The sequence below is a fragment of the Mobula hypostoma genome, chromosome 27, assembly GCF_963921235.1.
Source record: "Mobula hypostoma chromosome 27, sMobHyp1.1, whole genome shotgun sequence".
Taxonomy (NCBI): Eukaryota; Metazoa; Chordata; class Chondrichthyes; order Myliobatiformes; family Myliobatidae; genus Mobula; species Mobula hypostoma.
In genome coordinates this window covers 5,708,223-5,734,607 of record NC_086123.1, presented here as the reverse complement: position 1 = coordinate 5,734,607, position 26,385 = coordinate 5,708,223, and the positions used below count along the sequence as shown (strand labels likewise).

Sequence of the window (26,385 nt, the reverse complement as noted above, 5' to 3'; positions counted from 1 at the left end):
ATTTGAATGAATTCACCCTGAAATTTGAGAAGGAGAAGTTAAAGTCAGATGTATCAGTATTACAGTGGAGCAAAGGGAATTACAGAGGTATGAGAGAGGAGTTGGACAAAATTGATTTGAATAGAGCAATGGTAGGGATGACAACACAGCAGCAATGGCTGGAATTTCTGGAAGCAATTCAGGAGGCACAGGATATATACATCCCAAAGAGGAAGAAGTATTCTAAAGGCAAGATGACATAACCGCGGCTAACAAGAGAAGTCATAGCCAACATGAAAGCCAAAGAGGGTAAGTAATTGAGCAACAGTTAGTGGGAAGTCAGAGGATTAGGAAGCTTTCAAATACCAACAGAAGGCAACAAAAAAAGTCATTAAGAAAGAAAAGATGGAATACAGAAGTAAGCTAGCCAATAATATTAAGGAGGATACCAAAAGTTTCTTCAGATACATAAAGTGTAAAAGAGAGGTGAGAGTGGATATCAGACCACTGGAAAATGATGCTGGAGAGGTAGTAATGGAGACAAGGAAATGGTGGATGAACTGAATAAATATTTTGTATCAGTCTTCACTGTGGAAGACACTAGCAGTATGGTGGAAGTTCCAGGTGTCAGGGGTCATGAAGTGTGTGAAGTTACCATTACTAGGGAGAAGATTCTTGGGAAACTGAAAGGTCTGAAGGTAGATAAGTCACCTGGACCAGATGGTGTACAACCCAGAGTTCTGAAGCAGGTGGCTGAAGAGATTGTGGAGGCATTAGTAGTAATCTTTCAAGAAGTACTAAATTCTGGAATGGTCACTCCACTCTTCAAGAAGGGAAAGAAGCAGAAGAAAGGAAACTATAGGCCAGTTAGTCTGACTTCAGTGTTGGGAAGACATGATTATGAAGACACGATTATGAAGACACGTAGTCCTCTTTTATTGTCATTTAGTAATTGTTAAGGATGTGGTTTTGGGGTTCTTGAAGCCACATGATAAAATAGACTGTAGTCAGCATGGCTTTCTCAAGAGAAAATCTTGCTTGACAAACCTGTTGGAATTCTTCAAAGAAATAACAAACAGGATAGACAAAGGAGAATTGGCTGATGTCGTGTACTTGGATTTTCAGAAGGTCTTTGACAAAGTGCTACACATGAGGCTGCTTAACAAGCTACAAACCTATGGTATTATAGGGATGATTCTAGCATGAATAAAGCTGTGATTGACTGGCAGGAGGCAAAGAGTGGCAATAAAGGGAGCCTTCTCTGTTTGGCTGCCAGTGACTAGTGGTGTTCCACAGGGGTCTGTGTTGGGACTGATTCTTTTTACGTTATTTGTCAATGATTTGGATGATAGAATTGATGGTTTTGTTGCAAAGTTTGCAGACAATACAAAGATCAGTGCAAGGGCAGGTAGTTTTGAGGAAGTAGAGAGGCTACAGAAGAACAGACAGATTAGGAGAATGGGCAAAGAAGTGGCAGGTGGAATACAGTGTCGGGAAGTGTATGATCATGCACTTTGGTAGAAGAAATGAACATGTTGACTAATTTCTAAATGGAAAGAAAGTACAAAAGACTGAGATACAAAAGGACTTGGGAGTGCTTGTACCGGATTCTCTAAAGATTTATTTGCAGGTTGAATCTGTGGTGGGGAAGGCAAATGGCATGCTAACATTAATTTCAAGAGCAAACGAGAAAATCTGCAAATGCTGGAAATCCAAGCACCACACACAAAATGCCAGAGGAACTCAGCAGGCCAGGCAGCATCTATGGAAAAGAGTACAGTCGATATTTCGGGCCGATACCCTGCTGGTGGGTCTTGGCATGAAATGTCGACTGTACTCTTTTCCATAGATGCTGCCTGGCCTGCTGAGTTCCTCCAGCATATTGTATGTGTTGCATTCATTTCAAGAAGACTAGAATCTAAAAGCAAAGATGTAATGTTGAGATTTTATAAAGCACTGGTGGGGTCTCACTTGGAGTATTGTGAGCAGTTTTGGGCCCCTGATCTTAGAAAGGATGTGCTGAAACTGGAGAAGTTTCAAAGGAGGTTCATGAAAATGATTAACACGAGGAAATCTGCAGATGCTGGAAATTCAAGCAGCACACACAAAATGCTGGTGGAATGCAGCAGGCCAGACAGCATCCATAGGAAGAAGCACAGTCGATGTTTCAGGCCGAGACCCTTCGTCAGGAATCATGAAAATGATTCCAGGTTTGAACTGATTGTCATATGAAGAGCGTTTGATGGGTCTGGGCCTGTATTCACTGGAATTCAGAAGAATGAGGGGTGACCTCACTGAAACCTATTGAATCGCGAAAGGCCTTGATAGAGTGGATGTGAAGAGGATATTTCCTGTGGTGGGAGAGTACAAGACCAGAGGACACAGTCTCAAAATAGAGGGGCGTCCTTTTTGAACGGAGATGAGGAGGAATTTCTTTAGCCAGCGAGTGGTGAATCTGTGAAACTCTTTGCTACGGGCAGCATCTGTGGAGGCCAAGTCTGTACGCACATTTAAGGCAGAGGTTGGTAGATTCTTGATTGGTCAGGGCGTGAAGGGATGCAGGAGAAGGCAGGAGATTGGTGCTGAGAGGTAAAATGATGAAGTGGTGGAACAGACTCGATGGGCCAAATGGCATAATTTTGTTCCTATGTCTTCTGCTCTTCTAAGCAGACTGCCGTCTGTGAAATTGACCAATTCAGAATAGCAGCTAAATTCAAATGGAGCAGCAACATAAATGGATCAAAAGACATGGTGATATTTGTGATATTTTAACCTGGTTGTATTGATAGCTGACATGAAACAAGATGCGGCCAAATGGAACTGGATCTCCTTACAGCTGCTAACTGATATAATTGAAGGAGGTCTCTGTCAATCCTTCTTGGATAAAATGCCACTGCATTTCCCGGAGATTAAATACTATAACACATGCTTCATTGATCTGCACCCTACACCTGTCACTAAATATAAGGACTATTTCATAATTCCTTTGGGAGTCTATGATTGTCTTGTGTCAAGAGAGGAAATACCATTGGAGATTTATAAAACAAAATCCAGTAGTCGGCTAACCTAATGCCAAACAGACGTAGTAATTAATTCAATTTAAGGGCATTCAAGCACATAAATTATAAATATATTCCCTTATCGTTGATGATATCTTTATTTAATTGACTACAAAATACATATTGTCTATTATAGAAATATTGCGAAAGACCCAAAGGAAAGATATCTGTTCTTGGTTGGTTGAATTTATAGTAATTGAAAATTTGGTGCTAACATTCCCAGTAAATTCTTTTAAATGAAGAAATGTGAGCTGCATTCATTCAACATCTTTGCTAAGCTAAAACTAAAAGGAAGAGATTCTTCCCTAGAGCATTTTCAAACTGCTTTTACACAAAACTTGTAACTAACTTTGTTCTCCAAATAAAGGGGGCTTTTGGTCGTTGGAGTGAACATTGAAAAAAACAGCTAATTTCCAGTTTTCGCAAGAACTTATTGATTTCGATGGAGCAACTATTCATGCAACTATTCATGTATGGAAGATGTAACAGATGAACTTGATCTAGTCTTCACCGACATCGATGCATTTGAAGATTCCATCAGAGGTCACTATGCAGTAATCAAAAAAGGCAGTGGACCCAGGCCTTCACACATCAAAGTTGCTGGTGAACGCAGCAGGCCAGGCAGCATCTCTAGGAAGAGGTACAGTCAACACACGGAATTCTGCAGATGCTGGAAATTCAAGCGACACACATCAAAGTTGCTGGTGAACGCAGACCCAGGCCTTGAACAGTTTCCAAAGAGAAGTGTGTACTGTCAGAAATGTACAAGAAAAACATCAATCATTTAAAGTGAAGAAATGTCGCTTCAGTGGAACTCTATCATTATATACCTCCATTCTTTACCTCAAATTACCTCCTACACATCCACTTCCAACATTAACAAGCAGAGCCATGGAACCATAATTTAGGGCGGTTGGAGGGGAGTTGATGTGAAATAAAATAATTTGAGTAGGATTAATGCAAGGAGATGTTTGATGGTCAGCGTATTCCCATTGGGCTGAAAGGACTGTTTCCACCAATGATCCAATGGCACGAGGTGTCCAACAAGAAGACTATCAACTCCTCGACAAGCTGGTCGTGAAAAGAATAACTAAGTCCACTATCATGACCTCTGGAGAACAAGTATCTCCAGACTCGCTGACCCTCTATTTCCACCCACCACCCCCAAGTAAATAAATTAGAGACCAAATTCCTCGAGTTCAAATTTACTTCTAATTCCAGGGGTGGCCTTGCTCTCTGGTTTGGCTTGTCCTTTGTGTAGAAAGCAGAACCATGTGATACAGCTGCCTACTGGCACCAATAACTTTAAGAATCACAGAAGCAGCATGAAGTTCCTTGTGGAACAAGAGGTGTTAACCCAAAGGGCTTATGCTGGAAAGCTAAAAGATGCCTTAATCATTTGGTACCAATTCAAACTTATGTTCAAACAGAATACTCTGACACCTCAAACAACTGCTTGATACTGAAAGGCTGAGCGCAAATTGCAGAGAACCAAAATATAAGGTTTTGTTTCAGTTCAACGACTGGAGAAAGCACTCCAAAATTCCCATTCTGAGAGAGTGTCACAGTATACAGAGTTTACTTCCCTCTGCAGCGTCCATTATATGCAGTACAGTAAGGGGTTGTCACCAGTTCTTTGCTGGCTTGGATGAAGGGTTCATGATGTAAAAAGCCTTTCACAAAAGCTGATTGCTTCCGTTAACAAAGACACTTCAGTTGTGGTTGTTCCAGTAACTCTTCTTCGCCTACCACTCTCTCCATTTCCTGTTTAGTTTTTATTTCTTTATTTTTTCATTTCCCCATGCGAGGTCAGAAATGTATAACAGATACTGTGCCCGAATCAAGAATGGTGTAACCAGGGTGAATTGAGCAAGAGAGGTCATGTTGCGAATGGCTGGTGATGATGGGAAGTTATTTTGCAATATATCAGTGGTAAGACTAAGAGTTTATAATGAGGATGTACCACTGTCAGTATTCCAGCAGATTCTGCTTACGATGTGATGGAGATAATGGAAGAGAAACAGAATCTGGACACAACTAACACTGAGTGGCTTACATTAAAACTGGGTATTTTTTTTTAATTTACTACACAGTTACAGGCTCTTCGAGCTCAACAAGCCCATGCTGCTTGATTACAGCAGTGGTCCCCAACCTCCGGGCTGCGGACCGGTACCAGGCTGCAAAGCATGTGCTACCGGGCCACAAGGAAACGATATGATTTGGTGATATGAAACGATATGAGTCAGCTGCACCTTTCCTCATTCCCTGTCACACACTGCTGAACTTGAAATAACCTACCAAATCATACCAAATAACACATAAAACCTAAAATAACACTAACATATAGTAAAAGTAGGAATGATATGATAAACGCACAGCCTATATAAAGTAGAAATAATGTATGTACAGTGTAGTTTCACTTAACAGAATTGGGAAGATTAAGCCAAAACCGATTTGTAGAAAAAAAAATCGGCACATACACGCATGCGCACACAGGTGCCCACGCAAGGCTTCGTGGTCATGGTAGTCTTTCTCGGGGTAAACACAAGTGTCCCATATTTGACTGCTACTTTTGTCCCTTATTTGGGAGTAAGAAAGTTGGCAACCCTATTTGAACACCTCCCCCACCCCCCCCACCCCCACCGTTGGCCAGTCCGCAAGAATATTGTCAATATTAAACCGGTCTGCGATGTGAAAAAGGTTGGGGAGCCCTGGATTACATCCATGTGACCAATTAACCTAATAAACTGTAAATCTTTGGACTGTGGGAGGAAACCCGAGCACCCGGAGGAAACCCACGTGCCACGAGGAGAATGTACAAGCTCCTTACAGACAGCGGGTGGAATTGAACCTGGGTCGCTGGCGGCATAGAGCATTACGCTAACTGCTTTGCTACCGTGCTCTAGTGATGGCATCTGTGCATCAGGAATTGAAGAGTCACATGATAATCTTTGATATACTGTCTTCCCAATTTTTGTTTCACATTACTGTCATCGTGCTCTCACTGAAACCTAGTGAAGAAGGTTGGTTTTCTATCCGAAGTTATAAACTAGTTATGCAAAAATCGCAAAGTGATTTTACCTTTGTGTGCAGAGGATTTTGTCTGTGTGTATTGCCCTTGTTAAGGTTTCTATTGCTCTACTGTAGGTATTTCATTTCAGCAGTTTCTGCGAAAGCAGTGTGTCCTATTGATAGAATGTTTTGGTTTCAGCTCAAGGTAAGAAGCCCTGCTGTTCAGCTTAGAACAGTTGGTGTCAGCCAATCAGGCTGGAGGGATCTGGAGAAAGTCGTAGAGAGAGTGAGGCAGAGAGAGTCCAGTTTGGAGTCTCTGGCGAGAGCTGCCAATCAGGACAGAAGGGAAGATGCTGCAGGGTCCCCATTGCAAGAAGTGCTTTGTGCAGATGAATGGCTCCAAGGAGGAAAGACTATGCTCCTGAGAAAGAGAGAGAGCCAGTTTGCTCGAAATGGTCTTCGGGGGGAGTTCGAAAATGTTGTGGGTGTTTTCATGCAGACCATGGGTCCAAAATGTGGGTAAGAGATACAGCCCCAAATACCCTGTTTTGGAAGAGATGAGCTCCAACAGTTGTGTGCACATTGGACTGCTTTTCCTGTAATGGGCCCTTTTCTTTTCTCTTCCTTTGTCCTAATAACTGTTCAGCAAAGCTGAAATTAGTAAGTATACTTTCTTTATACTTTTATGCTCTGTTGATCTGTTATTTCTTGCTAACTGATAATTGTGTATGGGCAGTATTTACGCAGCATTCGCTCAGATTGAGGTTTCTTTAATTAGAACGCCACGACGCTCCTGCTTGGTCGAATCCCAAATCATACCGACCCTAGACGTACGTTGTTTATGAAGGTGGCCCTTCTCACCACTGAGTCACGTGGCTGTGAGCAGAGGTAGCTAATGAGCCAAGTCTGCATACAAACCTGGCGAGGGGGTTACAATGTGTTTCTCTCAAAACATGCAGTTGGTGACAACTCCGCACTTTCAGAGTCATACAGCAGCAGGTGAAACTAAACCTTAGGCGCCAGTCTGGTGACTCTGCAACACTGGACTACGTACATGCTGAAGAGCAGAAACCAGCTTGCAACGAGGTTAATGACACAGCCAACAAATTATATCAAAGCTCAAAGTACGTTTATTATCAAAGTATGTACAGGTATAGTATGACTACCTGGAGAGTCAATTTTTGCAGGCACTCACAGGAAGTCAAAGAAACACAATAGAATCCATGAAAAACGACACATAAATCCTCCCGGGAGGGGGGAGAAGATGGCGGTGTGACGACAACGCGCGCGGCCACTTCGGTGATGAATATCTGTTATCTGTCAAGTAGGGGACCGTGCGCAATCCTGATTTGATGGAGACAGACGTGAGAGCACAGAGGAACATCTGGAAAACTTCTGAAATTCCCGCTTCACTGCCGCTGTTACTGTGTGGTAACTGGAATCTCCGGAGCTGAAGGCCCCGAAATCCTCCGCTTTGCGTGTTTCAGCGGCCGGGGAGAGGTCGGAGGCACTCAGCAGAGGATGGCACTCAGGAGGCTGTATTGGAGAGGCTGGTTGGAAGCTCGGAGTTTTCAGACGGATGGATTCAGGGTTGGTTGGGGTCGGCTGCTTTCAAGGTATCGGCAAGTTGACGATGCCTGGAGGTTTATGGCAGGGAGTTTCTCCCTTTTGCCGCCTGCTATCGGGGACTCAGGAGTCGATCGACTCGGGACTTTGAGACTTTTTTTCTACTGTGCCTATGGTCTGTTCTTTATTAAATTATGGTATTGCTTTACACTGCTGTAACTATACGTTATAATTATGTGGTTCTGTCAGTGTTAGTCTTTGGTCTATCCCGTTTTCTATATCACTCCAGAGAAACATTGTATCATTTCTTAATGCATGTATGCATTTCTAAATGACAATAAAAGAGGACTGAGTGTTCTCATAATCTAACAGAGATCGACAGACATCCAATGTGCAAAAGAGGACAAGTCGTGCAAATAATGAAAGACAATAGACAAATAATACTGAGAACATTATCTGCAGAGTCCCTGAAAGTGTGTCGACAGGCTGCAATGTCAGTTCAGAACTGAGGCGAGAGAAGCCAGTCCAGGAGCCCGATGGCTGCAGGGCAGGGCATCAGCCACTCCCGAATCTGGTAGTGTGGGACCCGAGGCTCCTGAAGAGAGGGAGAGCAGTCAAATGCAAGCAGACAGGACAGGCTCAGGTGGGGGATCCTGACTGGCACAGACTAGTGCAGCTGAACATCACTCTCTTGGCGTCTCTGATCACTGTTCTTATAAACAATTTAATCTGGCTTGACATCCACCCCAGCCATCTCTTCTTCTCCTTCTTCTGAATTCTACAATCCTGCCACCAGTGATCATGAATGATGGTGGACAACTAAACATCAACAAGAGAAGATGGTTCCAAGAGTATCTCCATCCTCAGTAATGATAATCATAGCATGTGAATGCCAAAGACACAGTTAAAGCCTTTGCAACCATGTATCATTGGTTTGCAACATTCCTCCTGAAGCCAGCTTTCAATGGATTCCATTCAGTCCATAAGATATCAAGAAATGGCCAGGAGTGCTGGATACATGGAACTAGACAATATCCTAGCTAGAGACTGCACTCTGAAACCAGCTACACCTAATGCCAAACTGTTCAAAATAGTTACAATGCCGCAGCTACCCAATAATGTGGAAAATTGCCTAGGTATTCATGTGCACAAAAAATTGCAAATCCAACCCAACTAGTTGTTGCCTAGTCAGTCTATCCTCAATCATTAGCAGCATGATAGAAGCGGTGGCCAACAGTACCCTCAAACAGCACTTACTCGCCCTACAACCTACTCACCATTCTCTTGTCCGCTATCTCTTTGGAGTGAAGGAGGATGAGGCACCTTGATAGAGGTGTACAAGTTGACAAGAGGCATGGACAGAGTGGCTAGCCGAAGACTTTTCCCAGAGCAGAAATGGCAAATAGAAGGGGGCATTAATTATGAGGTGATTGGAGGAAAGTGTAAAGGGAATGTCAGAAGTAAGTTCTTCACAGAGTGATGGGTGCGTGGAATGCCCTGCCAGAGGAGGTGGTAGAGGCAGATGCAATAGGAAAATTTAAGAAACTCTTAAATAGGCGCAGGGATGATAGAAAAATGGAGGGTTGGATTGATCTTAGAGTAGATTAAAAGATCAGCATGACATCTTGGGGTGAAGGGCCTGTACTGGGCTGTAATGCTCTATGTTCTATTACCCAGTTTGGGTTTCCAGGACTAATTGGCTCCAGAAATCACCAGAGCTCTGGTCCAAATGTGGAACCAAAGCTCTGTCAGAGGTGGGATGGGAGAGGCTGCTCTTGACGTTGAGAACATGCAGCATCCCGGTAAAACTGGAAGTCCATGGACATCGAAAGGAAAGATGGTTGTGGTCATCAGGTGTCAACCAGCCCAGCCCCAGGATATCGCTGCAGGAGTTCCTCAGGGCTATATCCAAGACCCAACCATCTTCAGCTGGTTCATCAATGGCCTTCCCTCCACTGTTTAATTCTATTCATGACTCCTCAGGAAATACAGCAGTCCATGCTCGTTTGCAGCAAGAAACAGACAATATTGAGGCATGTGTGGCTAATAACATACCTACCGCAGAGAGGTTGGGCAATGTCCACAAGAGACAATCCTACCAGCTACCTTTGGTATTCAGTAGAATTATCATCATCTCATTCCACATTATCAAGATATTTTGGCAATTTACGGTTTGAGGTCACCTAAACCTGAGAACATTACAAATTTCAATGATAATGGGCTGGTAGGAAGATAAATATTTAAATAATGTCATCAAATTGGTTTTGCTTTTTTTAACTCTACCAATTTATTTTTAAAATCAGAAAGTGAAGCTTGTCAGTCTGAACACTTGATCATTTTTACGATATTATTGTTTCAAAAGAAGAAGTTCAGTTTAATCTAAAAACCATTTTACAGCTTCACTGATACTGATAAGATGACCTTAAACTCTGTACATATTATTAAGTTTAGGCTGTATGGTATTCTCCACCCTCCCAACTCACGCCCTACTTTTACAGCTATAATGTTATCAGATTGATTTCACAGGAGTTGGGTGCAAATCCATTTCTACAGGTACTTATCAGATGAGGTGGGCGAGGTCAATCCTAATAAACTCACAATGGAGAACAAGTTGTAAAAAAATAGCTTTAGGAAGAACACTTGTTGTGTATTTATATTTGAATAACATTCTAAATATATTGTTTGATTAAACATTCTTTATTTGCTTAAATTATTCATTGAGGATTATATGTAAAAGTATGTGAATGGTATACATTATTACACCACCACATCATAAGCACGCACTTCACTAAAAGTGAAGTTTAGACACATCTCTTAGGCTCCCTTGTTTTTCTTTCAATTAGTTTCCTGTTTTGTCGTTATAAAACACAACAAAAATAAGAAGCATCAGAGAATTAAAAGTGCAAGCTAGCTATTTAAAATTAGAGAATGGTGGGAATAATGAGTTGGACAGGTTATGTCTTTTGAGAAAGGCCATCAATACAAAAATGTTATCTTTGTTTCTTCCTCTACTGACACAACCATACATGGAAACCTTGCAAAGATCTGAAAGATATAACAGAGACCCGTACTACCAAAGGCAAAAGAAATTATACAGATCATAACTGGAAAAAATGTTACCAACTTTTAAAAACTTCCTTCATGTGCACTATAATTCACCTGACCATACAGCTATTTTCAATCAGAAATTGATATAAATACTGGGGTTGAAAAACTGCTGCTCTTCCTGTAATGAATAATTGTTTTCAGTACTCCCTAAATAATGAAAATAATATAATGCCAACAAAATCAGCAACTGAATTCCCTCTGGTGAACATGTCTCTCAGCATCTTGTTTTCTTGTTCACAGCTCATTTTCATTATAGACTGCTGGAAGTATTTCGATGACACGAATATTTTGTTGGTTAACTTGTTGTTTAATTCTCCTTTTAATGGAAAAACAACTCACATTTTCCAAATGGGGTCAAATTAATCGTTCCCTTGAAAATCCCGGCTGACTCCCCTACTGGCAATGTTGGCAAGTCCATTCCCAGAGAAAACTCTGAGCTTATTTGTGTTCGGTCTCTGTGGGTTTATAGAATGCCAAGCAGACCATTGGTAAGAGTCCTGCCTGTAATTGTAATACTCTAAGCAAACAAACAGGAAGATTTAGAGAGGGGAATAGTCCGCTTACCCCTTCCTAGTTGTGTAGATACCAAGAGAGGAAGGATTGAATACTGATGTGATCTCTCTATGTTGAAAGTGCTTCCTTGACATGCATGGCCAAGCTTGCATGTAAAGAATGGATACTTACTTATCCAAGAACTTCTATGAGAGGAACAGAGAAAACTGGGGAGGGAGAAGTAAAGTGGCAATTACACTTTCTGTATTAGTTACTGTCACCATAAACATAATTGCATTGGAATGACCAAACTCTCACCCATTTCTGCATTTTCCCAACTGAAACTGGATTGTGCAGATGACCAGCACTCACAGTGCAAGGTTATCATCTGGAGAGGAGATTGTTAGCAGCAATGTGCATGCAAACATAATTACTGTTGATGAACTACCCGTAAATCCTGCTGTCAGATTGTTAAAAAATTCTGCTGAATTATTTCATTGATAAGGAAATCTGTTTAAATACTTGGCTTGCAAATAAAATTGTGCAAAGGTGACATGTCAGTCCATGGCCTCCTCTACTGCCCCAAAATGCCCATTCTCAGACTGGAGGAGTAACACCTCCTGTTCATCTGAGTAGCGTCCAACCTGAAAGTATGAACCTTGATTTCTGTAATTTTCAGTAATTGCCCCCCGACTCCTTCCCTCCTCTTCCAATCCCCACTCTGGCCCCCCTCTTATCTCTTCTCCTCACCCACCCCTCATCTCCTTCAGGTGCCCCCACTTCTTCCCTTTCTCCCACAGTTCACTCTCCTCTCCTATCAGAAGCCTTCTTCTTCAGCCCTTTACCATTTCCACCTATCACCTCCCAGCTTCTCACTTCATTCTCCCTCCCCCAGCTACCTGGCTTTACCAATCTAGCTTGTCCACCTTCCCCTCCCCCCATTTTCTTATTCTGACTTATCCTTTACCATCCTGATGAATGGTCTTGACTTGAAACATTGACTGTTGATTCCTTTCCATGCATTGTATCTCACCTCAAAGCTGCTGGTGAACGCAGCAGGCCAAGCTAGTCCTGACGAAGGGTCTCGGCCTGAAACGTTGACTGTACCTCTTCCTAGAGATGCTGCTTGGCCTGCTGCGTTCACCAGCAACTTTGATGCGTGTTGCTTGAATTTCCAGCATCTGCAGAATTCCTCGTGATTGTATCTCACCTGCTGAATTCCTCCAGCATTTTGTATGTCTCACTCTGAACCCTTCACAAACATGTTTCTATAACATGGTTTTGCATTGAGTGCAAGTATCTTCCCATTTGTAATGATTAGCTGCAGAATAGACTGTTCCTCTCTTCATGACACTCAGGAGCTGACTGCTTTGGTGGTTTAAAAACATATATTCTGGAAAATTTTACTGATATTATACTTTTAAATTGAAATATTAAGTAAAAGAAATACTTGCATTTTTATGACACCTTTCAGAACAGATGAATGTTCTAATGCAAATTTGAAATATAGATATTGGTTTTATATATATAAATTTAGAATATAATAATGATCTATAGACAGAACACTTCCAAAAAAATTTATGTTAATAGTGAGCATTATACACTGCAGGGCATATCATTATTCGGGACAGGCCATCTTGTCAGGTGTGGGGAGAATTATAGGTTACTGCAGTTTGTTGCAGAATTGCAAGATGCCTGTGTTTCAGGCAATAGCTGGAGTTCTATTACAAGGTGTCTTTCATTATAACTTAAAAAATGAGTAAGATGAGTAAGCATGTTCCACGGCATCAGGACTTAGATCCTGAAATATGTCTTGATACAAATTAAATAATGAGTGATCATGGCACAAACTAAGTAATAGAGCATATCTGCTGGGCCTTGGCAGTTCACTGTCTCATGGATACCGGATTTTCTGAGTAACAGACCCCAAAGTGTCAGGATGGGAGAACACACATCATCTACTCTCATCCTGAACACCGGTACACCACAGGGGTGTGTTCTCAGCCCCATCCTCTATTCTCTTTTCACCCATGACTGCTCTACCATTCACTCCACCAACACCATTGTCAAATTTGCTGACGATACCACCCTAATAGGCGTCATATCAGACTGTGATGAGACAGCCTACAGGGAGGAGGTACAGCATTTGACAGAATGGTGTTGTCATAATAACCTGGACTTGAACATCACAAAAACCAAGGAGCTGATAGTAGACTTCAGGAAATCAAAGCGCGTCGAGCGCTCTGCTCTGCACATATACGGGAAAGAGGTGGAGAGAGTAGACAGTTTCAAGTTCCTCGGCGTCCACATCTCGGCTGACCTCACCTGGACTGCCCATATCTCTTATCAGGTGGGGAAGGCCCAACAGAGGCTCTACTTCCTAAGGAAGCTAAAGCACGCTCTCCTCCCTCATCACCTGCTGATCAACTTCTATCGGACAACTATAGAGAGCCTCCTGACATACTGCTGTGCAGTGTGGTTTGCCAGCTGCACAGAACAGGAAGGACTTGCAGCGGGTGGTGAGGGTAGCAGAGCGGGTTATTGGCACAACATTACCCTCCCTCAGAGACATTTATACTGGCGGACTTCAAAAGAAGGCTACTGTTATTTCAAAGGATCCCACTCATCCTGGACATCACCTGTTTTCCCCTCTGCCTTCTGGGAAGAGATACAGAGCATTAAGGACGAAAACAAAGAGACTCCTTCACAGCTTCTACCCACAAGCAGTGAAAAGTATAACACCCCCTTCCCTTCTCCTGCCCCCCTTCTAAGACGGCGGCAGCTAAATGCATCACACTTCCAGGAATGGCAGGTGTGCAATAGTCCTACCCCACCCCCCATCCATATATTATTAATTTTGGACTGCACTCCTGATGTTTTAGAGTTTATTTTATGTATATATTCTTTGTCATGCTGCAAAACGTTGAGCTGCTAAACTGTGTTTCATTGTTCCACAACAATAATAAAGATATTCTTCTTCTTCTTCTTCTAGTTTTCTAAGAAATAATTCCTATTATTAAACAATGCCAAACCTGACTCTGGATTCAATAAAAATGAGAATCTATCCAATCATATCTGGTGAGATGGGATATCCAAACTCCACACTCAACTGAGTTTCAGATTTAGAACATTATCTCTGACCATAAGACACAGGAGCAGAATTAGACTATTTGACCCATCATGTCTGCTCCATCATTTGATTGTGACTAATTTATTATCCCTCTTAACCCCACTCTCCTGCCTTCTCCCCGTAACATTTGACATCCAAACTAATCAAGAACCTTTCAGCTGCCGTTTTAAATATATCCAATGACTTGGCCACCACAGCCGTCTGTGCAATGAATTTCACAGATTCACTACCCTCTAGCTTGTGGAAACTCCCGAGATATACATCTGCTACTTCATGTGGAGAGTATCTATCAGACTCCCTGTGCAATATCCCATAGAATGCCATGTAAGTCTTTGCAGATGATTGTAAAAATGATGTTAGTTAATACAGTTTTCCACTGCATTATTGGTCATTGCTTATTAACCATTAAGTAAGTCTGTTAATAGTTTTATACCAAAAGCATTGTTCTCCACTTTTAAAGAAATAAAGGAGCATAGGCTGTTTTCTCATATAATGGTGATGTACTGTGCTTTTAGGGTGCTTGGTGCTGACTAAGATTGTAATGTGAAATTATATGCAATGTGAAGTATGCTCATAAGCTAGGGCATGTTGAGATCAAGAAAAAGGTGGTGTTGGATCCGTTGAAGAACATTAAGGTGGATAAGTACTCAGGTTATTGAGGCAAAAGAGGAAATTGCCAGGACCTTGAGAAAGATCTTCTCATTTTCTCTGTCACGGGTGAGATCCCAGAAGACTAGGGAGTTGCTAAGGATTATCTTTATCTGTACATGAAAATATTGAAAATTAAGTAAAATGTGTCGTTACAAGCCAGATCAAATCAATGAGGATTGTACTGGGCAGCCCACAAGTGTTGCCACACTTCCAGTGCTAATATATCATTTCCACAACTCACCAACCCTAACCAATATGTCTTTGGAATGTGGATGGAAAGATACTGGAGAGGATTCTTAGGCATAGGATTTACTCAAATTTGGAAAAGTGTGGACTTATTAGGGATACTCAGGGCAAGTCACTTAATACAAACTTGACTGAATTTTTTGAGATGTTGGAGATGATTGATGAGGGAAGGGCAGTGAGATATTGTCTACACTGACTTCAGCTAGACGTTTGACAAGGATTGTCATCCCAGAAGACTGAGATGCATGGGATCCAAGTTGACTCAGTAGATCAGGTTCAAAATTGGCTTGGCCATAGAAGACAACGGTGGCAGTGGGGGGATGTTATTCTGAATGAAGGTCTGTGACCAGTGGTATTCCACAAGCATCAACGCTGGGACCTTTGTTGTTTGTTATGTACACTCAGGGGCAATTTTATTAGCTACACCTGTACACCTGCTCATTAATACAAATATCTAATCAGCCAATCACGTGGATGCAACTCAATGCATAAAAGCATGCAGACATGGTCAAAAGGTTCAGTTATAGTTCAGACCAAACATCAGAATGAGGAAGAAATTAAATTTAAGAGACTTGGACTGTGGAATGATTGTCGGCGCCAGATGGGGTGGTTTGAGTATCTCAGAAACTACTGATCTCTTGGGGTTTTCACACACAACGTTCTTTAGAGTTTACAGGGAATGGTGTGAAAAACAAAAAAAAAATCCAGTGACAGCAGTTCTGCAGGCAAAAACACCTAGTTAATGAGAGACGTCAGCTGACAGGAAGGAGAGAGTAATGTAAATAACCAGGTGTTACAACAGTGGTGTACAGAAGAGTATCTCTGAATGCACGACATGTTGAACCTTGAAGTGAATGACTACAGCAGCGGAGAACCACATCAGGTGCCACTCCGGTACCGAATAAAGTAACTACTAAGTTTATTTAAGTGATTCAGATGAAAATGTAAATAAGTTGAGTAGTACATTTGGGGATGACACAAGAAATGATGGCGTTGTGGATAGTGAAGAAGGTTGTCAAAGCTTACATCTGGATATAGATCATTTGCACATACGGGCGTAAAAATGGCAGATAAAGTTTTATACAAGCAATTGTAAAGTGTTCACTTTGGGGGGTTAAATGATAGGTGGAAGTATACAGTAAATAGCAGGACCCTAAGCAGCACTAGCATACAGAGCGATCTTGGTACCCAAGTCCATAACTTCCTGAAAGTGGTAGCACACGTAGATCAGGTGGTAAAGAAGGCATATAGCATACCTTACCTTCATTGATCAGGAAAATGAGTATAAAAGTTTCAAAGTCATGTTGCATCTTTTAAAGATCTTGGTTAAGGCACACTTATGAAGCATTGAGTGCACTTTCGTGTCTCCATCCTGAGAGTCACCATTATCCTAACACTAACCGAACCAGCTATACAAAGACAGTGGTTACAGACTGGGTCAGATGCTGGGTGTCCTGTGAAGAGCCACTCATGTCCTGGTTCACCAAAGTGCTTCAAATATTTATAAACCACATGTTTGCTTGGATGGGTGCAGTTCCAACAACACTCAAGAAAAAGTTCAGCGTTATCTCAGATAACACAATCCTCCAGGAGGAGGAAACTGGGAGTCCATAAGCCAGTTCTCATCGGGGAATCGGAGGTACAAAGGGTCAGCAACTGTACATTGCTCTGTCTTATCATTTCAGGAGATGTGTCCTGGGCTCGACACAAAAGTGTAATTACAAAGAAAGCACAGTTGTGCCTCTATTTCCTTAGAAGTTTGTGAAGATTCAGCATGACATCTAAAACTTTGACAAACTTCTATAGACATCTGGAGAGTTGATTGATGGGGTGCATCACAGTTTGGTATGGTACCAATGCCTTTGAATGGAAAATCCTACAAAAAGTAGTGAATACTGCCCAGTCCATCATGGGGAAAGCCCTCCCCTCTGTAGAGCACACTGCACAGGACTCTGTCACAGCAACATAGCATCCATTATCAGGGACCCCCACCACCCAGGTCATGCTCTCTTCTCGCTGCTGCCATCAAGAAGAAGGTACTGGAGCCTCAGTACTCGCACCACCAGGTTCAGGAACAGTTATTACTGCTCAACCATTAGGCTCTTGAATCAGCGGCGACAACTTCTTTCAACTTCACTTGCCTCATCACTGAACTATTCCCACAAACTAAGGAATCACTTTCATGGACTCTTCATCTCATGTTCTCGATATTTATTACTTAATTATTTCTTTCTTTTCTATTTGTACAGTTTGTTATCTTTTGCACATTGGTTGTTTGTCCGCCCTATCAGGTGCAGTCTTTAAATGATTCTATTATGGTTCTTGGATTTACTGAGTATGCCTACAAAAAAACAAATCTCAGGGTTGTATATGGTGACACATATGTACTTTGATAATAAATTTACTTTGAACTTTAAGCTTGTCTTTAGTATCATACCCACCACCCAAAACGTTCTTCGGCAGTGGAGGTAGTAGACCCTCACAATGGCACAGCTAGTAGCTAGTCCTCTACCTCCCCTTGACGGAGAACCAGGTTCAGTCCTAACCTCCAGATGTCCTGTGGAGTCTGTACATTCTCTCTGTGACCACATGGATTTCCCATGAGTGATCCATTTTCCTCCCACATCCCAAACATTATAGGCTAAGTAGCCACTGTAAATTGTCCCGAGTGTGCAGGTGAATGATAGAATCTGGGAGAGTCAATGGCAATGTGGGGAGAATATTAGAATATAGAGCATACAACACAGGAGCAGTCCCTTCTGCACGTGATGTTGTGCTGAACTAATTAAACCAGTCACTAAATGACTAACTAAACTAATCCCTTCTGCCGATGCAATGTCTATATCCCTCCATTCATGTGCCTACCTGGGAAGCTCTTGAACGTCTCAGGTACCTTCCTTCTGTCTGACAGGCAGGATCTCCTGGTGGCTACCCGTTTCAACTTGACTTCCCACTCCCATTCTGACATGTCTGTCCATGGCCTCCTCCACTGCCAAATTCAGGTTCGAGGAGCAACACCTCACGTTCCATCTGGGTAGCCTCCAACCTGATAGCGTGAACACTGATTTCACTCATTTTTGATCATTTCTCCCTACCCCCCCCTCCACTTTCACTTCCCATTCCCCATTCTGGTTACCCTCTCACCCATCCTTATGCTCACCTCCCTCTGATCCCCTTCTCCTTCACTTTCTTCCATGGTCCAATGCCCTATCCTATTAGATTCCTTCTTCATGGAGATAGAGAAGTATTACTGGACTGCTTTGAATTGCTGGAATGGATTATATTTGGGCATTAATCTTCGGAGCTGAATGAATAGGCCACAATCACCACTAACTTCATCAAGACCTCTATGGATGAGTGCACACCTTCAAGAACATACTGGACATATCCAAATGAGAAGCCTTGGGTGAATCAGGAGATTTATTGTCTGCTGAGGGCTAGGTCCATAAAGTTCAAGATCGGTAATCCAAAACCCTACAAGAAGTTCAAGTATGGCCTCCAGAAGACCATTGTGAGAGCAAAAAAGCAATTTCCTATTAAGTTAGACACACAATTGGACGTGTGTCAGCTCTAGCAGGGCTTACGTTCTATAAGGTAAAACCTATCATCATAAATGGCTGTACGCTTCAGCCCCCAATATCCTCAAAGCCTTTTAAGCACAGTTTGAAGGGGAGAATAAAACACTACCTGTGCGAACTCCCAAGCATCGGGCAATCACAATTTCCTCCAAACTGCACGAGTGTGCGGCCGCGCAGTAATTGAAACGTTCACACGTACACAGCCTTTGTTGCCCTGCAGCTTATTTACAGTTAATACAAAGGGCCACACGGGTTTCGAGCTGCATAAAAATTTCCTGCCCAGACCAATGGTTGGTCCGTGCAGCTGTAAAACAAATTAGAGGGAACAGTGCAACGCACACAAAATGCTGGAGGAACTCAGCAGGCCAGGTAGCATCTATGGAAAAGAGTGAACAGTCGACTATATTCTTTTCCATAGATGCTGCCTGGCCTGCTGAGTTCCTCCAACATTTTGTGTGTGTTGCTCTGGATTTCCAGCATCTGCAGATTTTCCCTTGTTTGCAGAGGGAACATTACCGTGATATCCGTCTCGGAGGATGATTTCAGAATATATTTCAAGAGGGTGAACCCTCAGAAGGTGCCAGGCCCTGATGGTATACCCGGCAGCGCACTGAAAGCGAATGCCAACCAACTGGACATCTTCAGCCTCCCATTGCTGCTGTCAGAGATGCCCATCTGCTTCAGAAGGATATTAATCACACCGGCACGCAGGAAAAGCAGAGTGAACTTCCTCAACAACTATCGCCCTGTGGCACTCACATCTACTGTGATGAAGTGCTTTGACAGGTCGCTCCTGCCTGCCTGAGCAAGGGCCTGGGTCTGTTGCTGCTGCCACGACTGGTTCAGACCACAACAGATGACAAAGCAAATGTTTTGAAAACGTTGAGGGATCAAATCCGTAAACTGGATGAAACAATTGCAAAAGGGAACCAGGTAAACCACTTCAGTTTCATTAAACAAACAGACTTGTACCTTTATTCATGAAGGGTAGTGGGGATGATCCTGGAAACTAGAATTGCACAGCAGTGGCAAGGAAGCTACAGGAGAGGGTTCTTAGGCACAGGGTTTATGAGTATTGGAAAAACATGGCCTAAGTAAAGACAGTCAGTAAGACCTTGTGCCAGGCAACTCTTACAAACCTGAAAATGAGTGTAAGTGGGTGATTGGTGGTCACCGTGGACTAAATGGGCTAAAGGGCCTGTTTCTCTAAGAGATATTACTAATACTTAAGAAATATCTAGGCAGGCACATGAATCATAGAGACACCCAGCACTTGGGATAGAGTGCTGGTAAACTGGCTTGGCATGATGGATATCCATGGTTGACACAGGCACCCGTGAACCCAAGGGCGTCTTTCTGTGCTGTATGACGCTTCTTACCAGATTGACTTTGAAGGAACAAATGCCCCTCTCGCTTCACTGCATGAGCACTTGCGCAATTTTAAAGTGGTGTCATTTCAGTTCGCCTCGGCCGTATGTTGCTCCGAGTTTATTTCAAAAGAAGCCTAGAAAGGATTGAGGGTAGTGAGGTGGTAGTGGTGGGTGGGGTGGTGGATAAAAGTCCCGGGAATGAAAAACGTACATTTACCTCCCCAGTTTGCAGGAACTGGAAGTACCAAGGTCAATAGCGAGGAATAGAACACCTCGGACACATCACACCAGAGCAGAAGTTATTTGCAAATAAACTAGAAAAAACTGCTGACATTTACACGAGAAAGGTTAAAGTTTGAAGAGAAACGCACTTTTGGTAGCACGATTTATACAGGTTTACTCAAACAAATGAAGGCGGTAGTCCGAGTGCTCGCCCTGAACTACTTTTTTATTGAACTACTGATGCTCAGCCGCAGATAAAACTTAGATCAAAGTCCAAAATGCCTTGGAAAAAAAACGCTCTTTTCCATTCCTGCGCCTCTTTACTGGTTCAAGTTGAGACTCTCTCGGCGATATCGAGCCCTAGCTAATTAAAGCACCCATTCTCCGGTCATTCAAACGATAAAGCAACTGGCCGACCCTCGCTGGTTTTAAGTGGGAGCCGAGTTGATTATTTATTAGCTTAAATTAATGCCGAGACTAAACAAACATATGGCCCGCCCAATTAGCATACAGCTTTCGCTCGCTAACCGTTTCCCGCGGCCCCCATCACCAATGTACAATCATCTCAACATATCGTCTCACTGTAAAGTTAAACTCGAATTATTCCCCTTCACATTTGGTTTAATTTGTTTTACAATGTCATCAAAAATAAACGTTGCCTTAAGAAATATCTGAAACATCCACGAACAGTGAAGACTAATTAAAAGTCTCCGCTCATTTGAAAAAAAACGCCTTAAAGTTTTCTAAACCAAAATCGTCTGTTCGTATTGTACGTGTACCAAAAGCAACCTCACCTCGGCAATACATACAATGGTTCGCAGTTTTGAATATATTTGAGTAATATGATTAATATTCGTTATAAACCTGTCCTGTTGTGCAATGTTTAAAATTACAAGGTTAACCATATGGTCAACAACAGCCGCAACCACAACGTCTTTTTCGATTAAGTCTGACAGAGTTTGGGTACAAGTAAAAAAAACATAATCGTGGTGTGTGAAAAAGAGCATAATTAATCCTTTCGCCGGATTCTGCATCGCACTTTCAAACGCACACACACACTGGCAGCCCGGAGCAAATTTACCGTGGTTTACATGTTGGGCGAATGAAATAACGACATAACAACATAATTTGGACACAAACATTAATTAATAACTGGGAGCGAAATATCTTTAATCTGAGCAGGCTTTGCATATCGGTCACACGCTTCCGGGCACCTTGTATAATCAGTAGTTAATGATCAAATGTAACCAAAAAGGGATGGCTATTCTATTTTAGTTTATATTTTGCAAAAGAACAGAGAAATAACTATCAATTGGATAATTAGTAACTAGCTGTGGCAACGCCTGATACAGACAGGCAGCTTTTCATAACGCGTTGCACAGAATGGGCTGCACTAGCTGAGGGGAGGCATTGAATGGTACTAGATTGACTTTTTTTCTCTTAAAAAAAAGGAAGGCAAATGGAAGAAGAAGCCTTACTGTAGAAGTTGTTCTACTATTGATCTCTGCTGAGCCGCTTCTTCGGGGCTGAGGTTGTCCAGTTCCTTCAAGATCGTCGGGGTGTCATAGTCTTCATCGCCGTCTTCTGAGCTTTCGTCGCCGGACAGCTTAGTCGAGTGGTGGCCGTTGGCTAAGGCCGGCAGTAACTCAGGCTTGCAGCCGTCGTTGGGCAGATTGTTGATCGTCGACCCTTGGGCTTCGTCGGTCTTCACAGGTTGATAAGGATCGAGATCATGGAGAGCTTCAATCAGAGTCTGCTTGGTGATCCCAGACCCCACCAGTGCATTCACCAGCTCCTGCTGCAGAGGTGTCAATTTGGTCACCATCTTCCCCCCCTGCCCCACAGCAGAATTTGTAACTAATCCCACAGATTTATTTAATCCCTCCTCATATCAAGGTCTCCCTGATGTTACTGAATCCTTCCCACATGATCCACAAACCTAAGGTGAGAACACTCTTTCCAAACTTAATAAATAATCAAAAATACTATTTTCTACACCAGAAAGTGGCCTGCTTTGGTCATCATAAACGTAGTCTTGTTCATCTGTTTACATTTCAACTGGGCACATTTTGCTGGGTTACATTTATCCCTCCGCTGGTGTAGCCACTGAACTTTGGACCCCATGTTAACTGTTGTACAAAGTGCAGGGGAATACCTTAAACACTAACACTGCATCTGAAAGCTTAATGCAAAACAAGTGCTTATTTCCCTCTGGCCCCCCATCAGAAATCCACAAAATAACAAATGTTTTCTTTTTGAAATGATTTTTTTTTTGAAGTCCCACCCCCTTTCCCATTTCTGCTTAAATATTTATTTTCCACTCCTGTCCAATATTGATTCAGTTATCAGAGCCAGTCAGCTGTTCTCACCACCTACAATCCGATTACCAAGTTCCGTCAATGGGTACAATGGTCAACCGAGTTGTATTTCATTGGCTGATGCTGCGTTGCAACAGGGCTACTGATTTACTTTCATTTAGAAGAAGTAGAGCGAATGGTCATTAAAAGATCAAGTACAAGGTGGGACTTTCAAACCTTCTGAATGTACTAAACCGCCCATTAGAGAAGGAAGTGGTTCTGAAGTGTTATAACTGCTCTAATGAGTCGGGGGTATATTAAAAATAGTGAGAAAGGGAGCAAGAGAGGAGAGACTGACAGTGGTGAAAATTATGAGATGGAGGGACAATTCATGTTTCTACCATTGTCAGTACCTCCAGTTGAACCGTCTTTTTGTGTGTTTCCCCCAGCCGTCAGTCTGTGGTTTTGTATTCCCATGTGCTCCTGTCCCCGCTCCTGCTCTACTCCAGCCCCTGTATTACCGAGTACTCCGTCTCTCACCTGTTTCTCATTGTTACCTGTTTTGCTGCTGCTTCTGTCTCATTGTGCTCCACCTATCATCTGCCTCTCCGTTTATTGTCAGTGTATTTCAGTCCTGTGTTTTCACTTGTTTATTGTCAGATTGTGCCAGTGAGTTTTCCAGAGCCTTTCCAGCATTCGTAACTGTACTCTGTCTGTCTGAATATCAACTCTGCCTGTTTCCAATTCTGGTTTTTGGATTCCTCTGGATGTTTTGATCTCTACCTGAATTTTGACACTGACTTTGTTGCCCCCCCCCCCCCCCGGATTTGCTACTCAGTAAATGTCACAGTGCGCACAGTACTTGGTCTGCAATTGGGTCCCTGCTTCAGCGTCCTGACAACCATTAACAATACTGCCAGGGCAAAGAAACGATGAGTAAGAGAGAGAGTCTTGTGTCCTTGTAACACAACATCAACGTTTCCATAACTCTTCTGACAGTCAATGCTTCAGAAGTGCTCCACCTAACCAGGTGAGCCTTCATTGCCATTCAATATGATCATGGCTTTCCCTGGGCCTCAACTCCACCTTTGCAACTCATCCCCACATATTCTGATTTCCTCAGCATCTAAAAATCCATGAACTTTGGCCTTGAAAGTATTCAGTAAAAGAGCAACTACAGTCCCTTAAGGCAGAGAGTTTCAAAACTTTACACCATTTAGGGGAATTTTTTTTCATCTTAGTCTTCTCGAGCAAGACAACTTTCTATGAATTAGGAGCTGTAGTAGTCTACTCAGTCTATAAAGCCTACTATGTGATTTAATAATATCATCACTGATTTGAATGTGATCTCAACAATAAATTCCCACACAACTTTGGTAAACTTTCACCCTCTTGCTTATCAATTATCTACCTACATCTGCTTTGAAAGTATTCAAAGGTGCTGCTTCTACTGCCCATTGAGGAAATGTTTGAAAACATTTGAAAAAAGAGAATCATCTAGCCTCTGTCTTAAATGGCCAACTCTTATCTTTAAACAGTGATCTCTAGTTTAAGATTCTCCCTCATCCACCAAATAAAGACTCCTAGGGATCTTACATGTTTCAATCAATTCCCCTTTTCTAAGTTCCAGCAGATACCAACCTGTTGAATCTCTCCTCGTGAACAACCCACCTATTCCAGGTCTTGGTGTAGTAACCCTTCTCTGAACTGCTTCCAACATACATTGTCCTTTCTTAAATAATTAGAACAATACTTTCCAGTACTGCAGATGTCATCTTATCAATGCTTTATATAACCAATGGATAATCTCCCTACATTTATATTCAATTCCCTAAGCAATAAACAAATATGTTATTTTTCCAGATTACTTCCTACACCTACATTCTATAATGGATCATACAGTGGCAATTTTTTACTGTGTAATATGCACAAAATGCTAGGGGAACTCAGCAGGTCATGCAGCTTCTATGAAAACGAATAAACAGTTGACATTTTTGGTCGAGACCCTTCATCAGGACTTGTGATGAAGGGTCTTGGCCTGAAACCCAGCTGTTTCACCGCGCATCATCAAAAACACACCATCCCTATCATGAAGCATGGTGGTGGATGCATCATTGCAGCAGGCCCTGGAAGGCTTGTGAAGGTAGAGGGCAAAATGAATGCAACAAAATACAAGGAAATCGTGGAGGAAAACCTGATGCAGTCTTAAGGAGAACTGCAACTTGGGAGAAGATTTGTTTACTAGTAAGACAAAGCTTATACCCTAAGCATAAAGCCAAAGCTTCACAGGAATGGCTTAAAAACATCAAGGTTAATGTCCTAGAGTGGCCAAGTCAGAGTCAATTGTGAATTTGCATCTGGACTTGAAAAGGACTCATGATTCCCAAGCAATCTGACAGATCGTGAGCAATTTTGTAAAGAAGAATGGGGAAAAATTGCAGTGTCCAGTTGTGCAAAGCTGATAGAGACCTATCTACACAGACTTGAGGCTGTAATTGCTGCCAAAGGCGCATCTTCCAAATACTGACTTGAAGGGGGTGAGTTAATATGCAATCAATTATTTTGTGTTTAATAATTGTGATAAATTTAAACCAACTTGTAGAAATTTGTTTTCACTTTGACTCGGAATAGTCTTTTCTGTTGATCAGTGTCAAAAAAGCCAAATTAAATCCATTGTGATTCGATGTTGTAAAACAGTAAAACATGAAAACTTCCGAGGGGGAGTGTAGGCACTGTATATAAATCATAAAATGTTGAAGTCTCAGCAACAATCATTGTAGCATACAACTTGCTAAGCTCTATTTTTGCCTTTTCTCTGTTTTGTTTTAGCTCGCCACATCTTCTCTCCATATCAAAATGTTACCTTCTGCTCCATGATTTTTTTTTATTTATTGCAATCATTACTGAAGGGGAACTTTACTAAAGGCTTATGAAAAATCTAAATGTACTATATCCATTTGTTCCCCTTCCTCCCCAAGCATGTTCCTTCTGGAAAGATTGGTAAAACATAATCATCCTTTCACAAAACCATGTTGACTTTGGTATAGTATTTCCAATCAAGTGGAAACTCCCTTGTACGAAAGAATTTTTGGAAACTTAAAACAAATGCATCAGCAATCCCATTAGCTACTCCTTCTAATACCCAGGGATTTATCTACGTAGTTATTTTGAGTCATCGTGTGGAACAGGCCCTCCCAGCTCATTGAGTTGTACCGCCCAACAACCCACCTACTTAACACCAGCCCAATCACAGGACAACTTGCAATGACCAATTAACCAACAAACTGGAACATCACCGAACTGTGGGATGAAACTGGAGCGCCCAAGGAAAGCCATGTGTTTCATGGGGAGAAGGTACAACCTCCTTACAGATGGTGCTGAAATTAAGTTCTGAATTCTGGAACGTTCCAGTGTTCACGGTAACCGCTACATTACCATGGTGCCCTGAACTTCATCAGTATCCCAAAACAGGAGACGATCGTGCCAGCACTCGTCTGTCAGGGTGGCCCCCAGAGGGGAACGGTGAAACCACTCCCACAGGCCATTGGACTATGGGTGATACACTGCAGTGTGATGCAATTTAACAATGAAGTTAACATTGTGGCCCAAAGGTCTGACGTGAATTGGGTACTGCGGTCAGAAGAGATATCAGATGGGGTGCCAAAACAGGAGGAG

The 26,385-nt window shown here is 42.3% G+C and overlaps 1 protein-coding gene across 2 annotated transcripts in view; it reads right to left on the bottom strand.

Annotated features, from left to right (window-relative positions):
* LOC134338526 (hepatocyte nuclear factor 1-alpha-like) overlaps positions 1–25,234 on the bottom strand; it is a 228,235-nt gene extending 203,001 nt beyond the window's left edge. The window contains exon 1 of one of the 2 annotated variants that reach the window (XM_063034416.1): positions 21,892–25,234. In XM_063034416.1, coding sequence (XP_062890486.1) covers positions 21,892–22,238 — 347 coding nt within the window. In that variant the 5' untranslated portion in view covers positions 22,239–25,234. The remainder of the gene's footprint in view (positions 1–21,891) is intronic. The other variant, XM_063034415.1, reaches the window with a different exon arrangement.
* Positions 25,235–26,385: the final 1,151 nt, after the last annotated feature.